This window comes from Leptinotarsa decemlineata, unplaced genomic scaffold (assembly GCF_025532065.1).
Source record: "Leptinotarsa decemlineata unplaced genomic scaffold, Ldec_3_MD MMD2_P_RNA_scaffold_12, whole genome shotgun sequence".
NCBI classification, from domain to species: domain Eukaryota; kingdom Metazoa; phylum Arthropoda; class Insecta; order Coleoptera; family Chrysomelidae; genus Leptinotarsa; species Leptinotarsa decemlineata.
In genome coordinates, this window is record NW_027412526.1 from 10,432,840 (window position 1) to 10,444,699 (window position 11,860).

General features: G+C 34.5%; 1 protein-coding gene and 1 long non-coding RNA gene across 2 annotated transcripts; one reads left to right on the forward strand and one right to left on the reverse strand.

Annotated features, from left to right (window-relative positions):
• Positions 1–208: 208 nt before the first annotated feature.
• Positions 209–9,824, reverse strand: LOC111514312 (larval cuticle protein A2B). Its single transcript, XM_023170546.2, has 2 exons — positions 9,731–9,824; positions 209–765 (listed from the first exon to the last, which is right to left on the reverse strand). The coding sequence occupies exons 1-2, from the start codon at positions 9,740–9,742 to the stop codon at positions 322–324; spliced, it is 456 nt and encodes a 151-aa protein (XP_023026314.1). The 5' UTR covers positions 9,743–9,824; the 3' UTR covers positions 209–321.
• On the forward strand, positions 3,078–7,794 carry LOC141481773 (uncharacterized). The gene is made up of 2 exons (XR_012465165.1): positions 3,078–3,230; positions 7,539–7,794. It is a non-coding gene; the product is annotated as an uncharacterized lncRNA (long non-coding RNA).
• Positions 9,825–11,860: the final 2,036 nt, after the last annotated feature.

Genomic DNA, 11,860 nt, shown 5'->3' on the forward strand with positions numbered 1-11,860 from the left:
TCGGGAGGAGTGTACCAAGAGAAGTTATCTCAAAGTATCTCTTTCTATCTTTATACGCACCTTGCATGAGTACACCTTGCTGATTGAGTGAATGAAAAGAGAATATTTCATCAGAGAGATTTTGCGAAATGATGAACCCTTGAGGTTTTACAATTCGATATTTGAAAACAGCTTTTCATAAAAGGGACTACGGAATTAATCAAATAAATAAAAAATATCAATTTATTCCATAAGTCTCTAATGTACAAACATTTCAAGAATAAAGTCGTGTAAAACCAAACCATTTCTCACGGATACATCTTCAAAGATACTTCATCAAAATCAGTGTGCAACAGTTCTATGCACGACGGCGTTGAATCCACTGTGAGGATCAGCAGCGTAATCCACTGTTCTCCTCGAACCGTCGGGCTCTGTCAAACTGTACTGTCCACGAACTGAGTCACCATGGCGGGTTTCGTGTTGACTTTTGGAGTCCCCTGTACTCTGGTCGTTGACGGTGTAGGCGTAGCTGTACTGAGGATTGGGGTCGTAGGGTTCCACTCTTGTCTGTACCACCGGAACGTTTACAGTGGCTATTTGGGGTTGGAGGACTTCGCTGACAACGGTGGGCGCTGGAACTGGATGTTGCTGCACACTGGTGTAGCCAGTTTGTCCACTGTTGTAGCCTAAATGTCCATTGCTGTATCCCAACTGGCTACTAGGGTATACCCCGATGTTGGTTCCAGAACAGACTCCCAATACCAACGCCAACGCCAAGTTGATACACTATAGAAAAAATGTATTCGAATAATAGTTTTAACAATTAACAATTACAAGCCTGCACCATTTTCAAAACTAACTAGATTACATTCAAATCTGAGTAGTTTATACCTACATTGCCTTTCCTATCATAAATAATGTAACAGTTCGCCTTATGAGAAGACGCCTAGAAAACATGGCCGACAATAATATTGTGCTGATTTCAGCTGAACTTAACAAACTTAAAAAAAGTGAGTTGGTCGAAATAATAACTTACAAGAGATTACCTACAACAGTGACTAGTGATGTACTCCTGAAATTTCTGTCAACACCTGTGGAAAGTGATAGCGAACAGGCAGTTCAGGATACAGGCAGTAACATAACCTCTAAAGGATGTGTTAATTCGTCGTGTGGAAATTCACACCCACAACTGAAAACCTTGAAAGAAAAACTAGAGACACTCCAAAAACTGGTTGTACATTTAGAAAAGAGATGTGCTGAACAGGAAGACCTAATATTGGTTCTGAAACATATTAGCAATTTTGACAAATTCAAACAGCCAGCGCCATCGTTCGTGAACACAACGAACATCTTAAGAGTGGATGGTGCCTATGCCGATAAAGCAGCCTGCAACATGAAGGAATCTATAATGCTACAAACTTGTTCATCTCCTAAGAAAGACAAACCAAAACAAACGATTAGTGGTGCTCAGGTTCGAACAGCAGTGGCGGGGGCAATGCACTCGCAAAAATCAAATAAACAAACCAATAAACCCATAATAGGGACCAATTCTAAGCAGAATGGGACACAGATAAGGACAATATCCAAACAAGGATATGTACATGTGTGCAGAATCCATCCTGATATAAATTCCGAAGATATGAAAAACTTTTTGAAAGAAAGTGCTCCAGATATCCAGTTCGTTGTCGAAGAGTGGAATAAAACCGAATATTATGTGTCTTTCTCCATTAGAATTCATTGAAAGGATTTATGATTCCAATATTTGGCCGGAGGGTGCAGCAATTCAGCTTTTCGGAATCGCAATTACCGGAATGTGTTGGGTAAATAAAAACTACATCAAATAAAAATTCTCCCAAATTCTCGCTGATTCATGTGAATGTCCAAAGTTTAAGTAATAAAACAGACTTTATTGATATTCTAAATGATGAGGTGAATATCACCACATGGGGACAAGCTACAGAACGGAACCGGGTATTCATGATCCAGAAACGCATTATTCGATTAATATATAGCCTGGAATACCGTGAATCGTGTAGACCAACTTTTAAATCTCAAAAAATTCTTACAGTAACAGGTATATATTTATTCAAATTATTGATAGACACACATAGGAATATCATCAACCTACAAAAAAATTCAGATCTTCATCAATACTCTACGAGAAAACAGGAGAATATACATCTCAGATTCAAAAAGCTTGTAAAAACTCTACTGGCTGACAATCCGCTTTATAATATTCAAGAATTCGTAGATCTTCTAAATGTTAATAAATAGTAATTTTGCATTCAAATCTGGGTGAGAATACTTGTTTATTGTACTGTTTCTTTAACATTTTTATATCATTAATTCTACCTTTTTTTTATATTTTTTTTTCAATATAATGTTAGATTTTAAAGATTGTATCCGGTTGTATTCGATGATTGTAACTAATGAACCTACACTTATGTGGTAATAAAGTTATCTATCTATGTATCTATCTATTTTATTTTTAATTTTTGTGGTCTCACATATTTGTCTAAATAGGAAAAATTAAACTTCATGGGTAATCGAGAAATGTCGGAAGATTTCCAAAAGAAAACGATATCTTACTGAACGGATGTATATATGATTTGTACGTGCTAAAGGCATATTTCTTCACCACAAGATACAGTGGTTTATTCATAGTTACTTCGTGAGGGCCAGACGAAAAAACCAATTATTATTGATGGCTGGAGACACTTTGTTTATGAAACACGGTTGGATCTTTTGAAAAGTCAGCGATAAGCTGGGAACGGTATGCTAAAAACAAATTAAAGATGGCCGAAATACTAAGTGATAGAATTGAATTTTCTGATTGGATTGGGCCGTTAAGAAGGGAAATATCCGCTGACTTAGGGAAAAATTGGGTCGCGGGAAATGGAACGCGAGAGAGTGGGTTTATGGGAAGTCGAGAGGTGTCCGTCGGTGGTTTTGGGTCTTCGAAAGGTCTAGTTGAGACAAATAATTAAAGGAGAATTTTTTTGGGGAAATAAAGTCGGAAAACTAATAAAGTATTCGAAAGAAAGTGACAAACAAGAGTTCAATCGCGAGTTATTCGATTAGTGTGATTTTGGAGGTACTTTTGGGAGCTTGGGAAAAACACAGTTTTTCTTTCTTTTTTTTGGTTGCTAGTTCAACCGAGTAAAATTCTGGTTTGGTGTTTTGTGTTAAATTCAGTAAAACATGAAAGGATTAGCCGCTATCTACAGCTAAACGAAGGAAGAGAGCTATTGGTAAGAAAGTTTTAGGGTTTTTTCGTCTGGTGGCTAACCATATACTTTTATTGACATACTGTGGGTGAACATTTATTTGAATAGCTTGTCTCATATATGTTTGTCGAATAAAGGGCATGTTTATGAATATTCAATCGAATGCCGGTTGAGCATTCTATTATGGTCTGATTGTTAATGTGTTCCTTTTGGTGGTTTGGTTTTTTCTGTTTATTATGTCGTTTATTATGTCATATTTGTCACTTTTGCATTTCTTTTTTTTTTTTTATTATACTTATTAACTTTGAATACAGTGTATTATTACCGATAATTATACTGGTAGGGAAAACAGGGGAAAAGGAGAACGTAGTATATTCATTTCTCACACAAATAAGAAAACTCCCTAGGAAAAGTTCATATGAGAGGTATCAATGGCATATCTCGACAAAGCGCCTGGAAGGACTTAGGTGAAAAATTGTTCTATTCAAAAACAGATCCTATTTGATAAGGAGAAGCTAAGCCAAACCTTTGGAGGGTGATCACTTCTGCAGGCAACATCTAAGATAGTTCTCCAGTAAGTATCATTCCCCACTTCTAAAGCTCAAATGTTGACAGCGGCTGCTCTAATTTTAAGTTTTGGCTATCGTTTTCCCTATCAAAACGAGACTATATTTATCTGATAAATATCAAGATCAAGGTAATTTTGTTTTCCTCGATATAAAATTGAAGGCTAGCTTTGCTACAATGGCGGCTTCGTTTGGGAAATAAATATCCCTATCAGAAAGTATCTTCAGCTATAAATACAGAGTTCAAACCCATCATAGGGGTTACAATAATTTGGTACCTACATTGTCAATACCTGAATATCGATAAACATAACAAAAACGAAACTTTTGGCGAAATGTAGGTTTTGGGAACTGGATTATAGGTTCAGGAGAGGACTACTGTTTAGATCAAGTTTTTCGTTGAGGATAATAGAATTGGGATTTTTCTTTGACTTGTTTATTTCCATAGATTCCAACAAATTCATCATTTTCCCTTTTTCGCATGTGTGAAGGATTTTTAAATTATCTTTATCTATTTTATGTTTCGAGTTTTGAAGATGCTCGTACATTAATGATTTTTTGTCCGAAATTACATGTTCATGGTACCTTATATCAAAATTTCTATCAGTTTGGCCCGTATATATGGCGGGGCATTCACCACATTCCAGTTGATATATACCAGATCTCTTCCCTTTATCTAATATAAGGTTTAGCATTAAATAATATGTTACCTAAGTTTCCGTTGGATGAGTAGGATGTTTGTAAATTGAAATTTGATATATAATTTTTAATATTCTTGGAGATTCTATCTGTATAGTTGGTACTAACATATTTGTGTTTCGGTCTTGTGGAAATTGAATATAGTTCTTTCATTACTGATTTTTGTTAATATTTCATTATAAGGTTGTTAATTAGAGTAATAGGTATTTTGTTATCAACTGCTATTTGTTTAATGATTGCGATTTCACTTTGGAGATTTTGATTAGAAAGGGTATTGTGAAAGCCCTATCTATGTATCATTGACCTGAATGCAGACAATTTCTGTGAAATCGGGTTGAAAGAGTCGAAAGGTATTATGCAATCTGTGAATGTGTTTTTTCGCAAAATGTCGAATTTATCATTGTTTTTGGATATTGTCAGATCTAAAAAATTATTCTCATTGTTCTCTTCTATCTCTACGGTGAATTTGATTTTATTATACAGGGTGTTCCTAAACATCGTGCACATACGAAAGGGGGTAATTCTTTAGCTTATTTCATAACTACAAGTTCATATAAACATAGGTCCGCAAACGCTTCGTTACCGATTTACAGGGTGTTGAAATTACAAGATTTTTCTTGTTATTTCTTTGAAGCTCCTGCAGTTTTCGAGATATTGAGCTCAAATTTGGAATCTAGATTGCGTTATAGGGCATACATTAGTGGGTTTTGTCAGATGATTGTTGATTCTACAAGGTGATATTTTTTCAGGAGTCATGTTTCATTTTCTCCCCCTGAACTTTTTTACTGTGCGCCGCTGGTAGATTCTAAAATACAAAATGAATTTTCCATTTTATTTGGAAACTTTTTTTTGTTTAGAAACTCTTTTCGTTTCTGCGACCGTTATCGAGAAAAAAATTAAAGATTTTTTGTAGAAATGATTTATTTTACAATACAAAAACCTCTATTCAGTTGTTCTCATACACTTCATGTAAACACTTCCGAGACAAAATAGAAAAATATGCTGGAGTGCTGTCGTGCATAAATCAAATTTCTCAACAAAAGAGGCAAGTGTTCGAGTAATAAAGGCGATTCCTGCAGTTCCTATTGAACTTCTTTGCAGTGCGCCGCTGGTAGATTCTACGATACAAAATAAATGTTTTGTTTTCTTTAGGAGTTTTTTTCGGATTTGCGTTTTAACTATTTAAGGTTTTAGTTTGACACTGTACGGTATAAAATTAATTGTTTTAATTACTTGTTACAATCTCAAACAATGTCAATTTTTACCAATTCTGAAATGGCTGAGATGCATTTTATCTTTGGTCTTGCGAATGGAAATGCACGAGAAACCAGACGTTTGTACATGGAGCGCTATCCCAATAGAGTAATACCTGATCAAAGAACATTCTCGAATATCCATAGGCGTCTTGTAGAAACTGGATGTGTTAATAAAAAGGTATGTGACGGAGGTAGACCACGTACTGTTAGAACTCCACAGATCGAAGAAGCTGTGCTAAATGAAATAGAAGAACATCCCAGTACTAGCACCAGAATAATCGGTAAACATTTAAATATTAGTCATCAGGTTATTTGGAGAATATTGCGCGAGTCTCTACTATACCCTTACCATATTCAAAGAGTGCAGGCGCTTCTTCCTCGAGATTTCCCTTTAAGGATCAATTTCTGCCAGTGGTACCTTAATAGACTAGCAGATGACCCCGATTTTGACTGTAAAATCCTTTTTACTGACAAAGCCAATTTTTCAAAGAATTCCATTATTAATTTTCATAACAACCACATATGGGCACAAGAAAATCCACATGGAATTGTAGAAGCACATTTTCAAGAGCAGTTTTCATTAAATGTATGGGCTGGTATACTACGGGATCATTTGATTGGTTATTTATCTCGTTGAAATTCCTCAATTGGGAGGACATTAACTTGGTAATATGGTGATGCTCCATCCTGCTGAAACTATATCGTATTCACTGGAACTTAAGGGTTTCCTAGGTCAGGATATAAATTTGATAAACTTGGAATGACATCATTTTGAAATAGGGCCAAATAATTATAGCCATTGGCCTCAACGAAAAAGGAACCAATGATGTGGTTTCCTACAATCCCTACCCAAACATTAACCTTTTGAGGGTATTGCGTGTGTTCTTCTCTCATCCAGTGAGGATTTTCCCTTGACCAGTAGCGGCAATTTTGCCGATCAGCATGACCGTTAAGAAACAAAGTACACTCATCAGAAAGCCTAAGGTCTTCTAATTGGATGATATTGTTAACCAACATGTCCATCATTCGCTCACAAAAATAAGTCCTTCTATCAAAATCGTCTTTCATGAGCTCCTGAGTAGGTATCATTTTATAGGGATGCATTTTATTTTCTTTTGCTATGTTTACTATCGATCTATGGCTAACATTGAATGTAGTGGATGCCTGTCTACTCGATGTATGTGGGTTTTCCTCAAACTCAAGCATCACATCTAATTTGAGTTCATCACTTATTGCATTGACAGCTGCTTTTTTATCTGCCCCACATGACCAAGCTCGCGAAATTGCTTCTCTATTTTGCTTATTGTTCCCTGAGATATGGGCGGTAAATTAGGAAATTTCTCATGAAAAAGAACATTACTATGGTTTTTGCCTACTTTCTTCAACATGAAGTAAATTTTGAGTATATTTTTTGTGTGTGGTTATCGAATTTCGGTAAATTTATTTTATCTTAATTGTTGCAATAAACTTGAAAGCGATAACATTTTTGAACAGAGAATGAAGAGACATTATTTCAAACGATATATAACAAGCCTATACTTCCCATTTAAAAAATTGGGGATTGTATCTGTTATTCGACGGTGGTTGAAGGTAGGGGTAGCATTTTTCCGTTGAAGTATGTCAAATATAATTTAAATTTGACTTGTTTCGGGGTTTTGTTAAAATAAGTACCGTAACCGAAATAATGAATTTATTCCATTTGGCTTTTGCACACTGTATGTAGATAGGAATCCACACCATGTTTTCATAGTAACAGAGTATTGTGTTAGCTTGACAGAAGTCACTATTGAGAATTCGCTTCATTTTTACAGGAAAAAAACAGAAACAATCCTTCTTCACGTCGAAGCCGGATGCAAGATTTCCTAATGATCCAATATGATAAAAATATATCAACAAATTGGTTGAAAGATTTCAAACAACTGGCACTGTAGCAAGAGGAGGTGAAAGAAAATCTACCTGGAACGAGAAATCATGGCTTCTGTAGTGGATAAACTCCTCTAGGGGGTTTTACAGTATCTATTCACAAGAATGATGAATTGGTAATTATTAAAAATTGATATAAATGCACATTGTCATCATTTATTAAGACAGAAAGGTTTTAGCTTTCTACCTGTCCATCTTTATACAAAAAAAATGTGGTAATGAATGTAAATATGGAGTAGTTGAGAGCCAAAATATTTCTTTCCCAAAAATTAACCTCTCTCAAAAATATACTCCTTTCAATTTATTAAGATTGCTTTTATCAGTTCTAAAACAGGAGTGTAGTAGTACTAGTTGAAAGATGACAAAAATAAATAAAACCAGAGACCAAAAACCTAGCATTCGTGATCCAACAGCAGACTGCGCTGTTTCAACCCGCCGGGGTCTCATCAGTGGTGTTAGGCTGAACATCGGATGCAATGTTTGGACCCAAATGTCCCTGAAGAACACGTCTAAGTGGTAGATGACGATGACATCTTCTCTCACGAAGATGCCATCTATGGGATAATAAAAATAGTTCCAATCCACTTCTCAAGGTCTCTAAACTGTCGATATAAATATAAGATCAATCCTGCTGTGTAGGCTTTCAAGACCGGTGTCTAACGTATCAAGTTCGTTCACTTCCACCATTTCATCGTCTTTGATGATGTCTACCGCAGTTGCAGACGAAACATCAAGCCCAAAAACGTACAGTCCTCGCAAATAAACCCAAAAACAGCAATGGTTCACAGAAACAGTTGGTGCTTCGATGAAGTTTTTAAAAAACACTCAATGTAAAGTATTTCTTGAATACGTTATGAATTTTTATCAAGTAAAGGCCGCGATTCCATCACATTTCGATGAAGTTGTTTTTGAAACCCACACCAATTACTGAAAGTTATTTGATGAATCACAGTTTCCTAACATGAATAAAAAATGAGTCGTAGGATTAATATAAGGTATAGTCGGAGTAAACGATAGTGTGTGCTCTTAAAGTTGTCGGCAGACCCAAAGGCCAAAAAAACAATACATAAAAATGAACTAGCAGCTATCTAGTCCACGTGGACTGTATACTTGGCGGTTCGTTTTGGATAATTTTACTAACCGAGTTTTATGATTGGCTGAAGAGTCATAAAGTTAAATTTGAAGTCATCTTACGGTGACGAATAGAAATCGGAGAATGCGAGGATGGTTAACGTCGTCATGTTTAGTTCAGGAACTGATCGCAATTTGAGTTTTGAAATTCGATATTGGTGCAGTTATAATCACTTAGAATTTTTTTTATCTGTTCAAAATGTGGCATCCTTGGACAAGTACTAATAGTAATAACGAGTGTGATAACAACGCAGACTTTTTCCAGTTTAGTGATTCCAATGAGATTCCTACAACTGAAATCATAAGGAAGAAATTGAATACTTCCGGGCATAACGTGAGCTGCTGTGACAAAACTTTTCAGAACTGGATAAAGAAACTAGGATTTAGATTTGAAATGATAAACAAACGTCAAGCAGTTATGGAAAGCAGAAGAAGAGTGGAATTGAGTAACAAATACTTAGAACAAATAACTAAATGTAGACAAGAACAACGGCAAATTTTCTATTTGGAAGAAACTTGGTATGACACTAACGACACAGTTACGAAAGGGTGGACTGATGGTTCGAGAATGTGTACGTCTAACATGTCTGAAAACAAAGGATCGCGACTATTCATTGTCCATCGCGAAGGAAGTGAAAGATGGGTTCCGAATTCTTTGAAATTATGTTGAAAAAACTCAAGGACTACAATGTTGACTATCATAAGAACATGGAAGCTAATATTTTCGAGGAATTGTTTGAAAACACATTGGTCCCAAATGTGGATGCGAATAGTATAATAGTTCTTGACAACGCTTCCTATTATGGGTTTTTTCATTGACATTTTAGAGCAAACCTACTTTACTTGAACTATACAGATAATTTGAAACTATGGTATTGAATTCATTTTGAAAAATCATAAAATAATTAAAACCGTTTATATTTGCCAAGAAAAGTCAAAAGTATCTTACCTTGAACACCATGTTCGAAATGATATGATTACCCACACACTGATATAATGTGGGGAATTAACAGCTTATATAGTGATGTATTTTGATATCTTCAGAACAACTTTCGCAAACCATATTGCTTACTTGACATTACCTGTTGAATTGAATTTCGTTGTGGCTAATTATGTCATAGATATTCCTTGAAATATCTAATTTCAAGAAAATGGTACGGTGCTCTGATTCTAATATAGGGTGAAAAAAAAAACGGGTTTTTACTGTGCCTCGGTAACTTTTTCGTTTAAAATTTGTTGGAAAACCTTTCAGAAACGTTCACAAAGCATGATGTAGCAAAATAAGGTATTGTGAACTCCAAGGACTGAAATAATTCAATGAGATTCACCAAAATTCTTGTTGGTTATCATAATAATAGATAGGTAGATAGACATATACTTTAATGTCCAAGAAAATACAATCTTATTGAAAAAGCTTGTTATAAAATCTGGTATGTATAGCACTTCAAAGAATAAAAAAAAAAACAATTCAAAAACACAAATACCCAGAAACACAATTTGAGCGAAACTAAGTCACATATCTAATAGATAAAATATAACAATAAAAAATAAAATTTAATAAAGTTTGTCGAAAGAATAGTTTGTATAGTCCCTTTCAAAAAATGTAAAAAACAAATATACACAATTTGAGCATAAGTTCACATGTCATGGCAATAAAATGAGATATATCACAGTATAAAATATAATTTAAAGTACAAACAATAACAAATAAACACATATATTAAATTTCATTGCAACATTCATCAAGATTGTACTACCTACGCTTCTGTTGCAAGGGCAAGTGTGATGCTTTTTTTCGTAATGTTCTTGTATTGGATTGAATATATTTTTTATCTAGTTAAGTAAAGTAATTTTATCTCGAAACACGTGTTTGCTCACTTATCGAGTAGGTATAATTTATGCAAAAAAAATGTATTTGCTGTATACAAACTCTCTCTTTTCATTAATAAATGATATTATTATTATCTTTAACAAGATTTTTGAACTTTTTATAGCCTTTTTCCTTCCTAATTTCGTAAGATATGTGATTATACAGCTTTTAACTTTTATAAATTAAGGAATACTCTGTCTGACTTGTTCTTGGAACAGGAAGATGTTTTTTATTTTCTGTTACTTGCCGGGTTATGTAATTTATATGTTCTGGAGTTCCAACCACATTATGTTTTTTGTGAAACAGGCAGACAGTTTCCAGTGTGAAAATATAAGTGACACTGAGAAATAATGGTCTGCATGACTCACGCACTCCCACCTTGCATAAGTATCTAACCGCTCGCTTCTGCAAAACAAACACTAAATGAAAAAGTTCTTGACTGCAAAATCCCCAGAAGGCAACACCATATCTCAGGTGGGACTCAATCAGGGAATGATATACTATTTTTGTTGTGGATGAACTCAGTTCATTTGAAACTATTCGAAGTGCAGAACATCTTGATGCCAATTTTTCATTAAAAGTTGAAATATGTTGGTCAAATTTTAATTTGTTATCCATGAAGATCTCCAAGAATTTGGATTGGTTTTTATTGTCAAGAATTTGTTCATTCGAGTATAAATTGTTAATATCACTAAATGAATGGTAAAAAATTGCACTTGGAAGTATTTTTACATGCCAAAGGAGCGTGGGGTCATCCGCAAAGATCGTAAAAATTCCTTGAATTGAGAGCAAGGTCATTTACATATATACATTTACATTTACATATATATATATATATATATATATATATATATATATATATATATATATATATATATATATATATATATATATATATATTTTGAAGGATGCAACTAATTTTCCTTTATTTTCAGTATTTCAATATTAAATTTTACAAAAAGGATTTGAAGCTTTATATCTTCTATTAATTATCTGCGAGCGCTTTCGACAGTTGGTAGTACTGTCATCTTCTAGGCTCTCCTGAAACTGAATTTGTCATCCTGTCGTCTGCCTCTTTATACGGTCTGGTGGGGGGAAATTATGTTTGTTTTGTATGGCGTGTGTTGCGAGGTTTGATTTATATACTATTGGATTTATGTATGCCTTTTTGTGCTCATTGTACCTTTGGATCAGTTTTTTCTTGGTTTG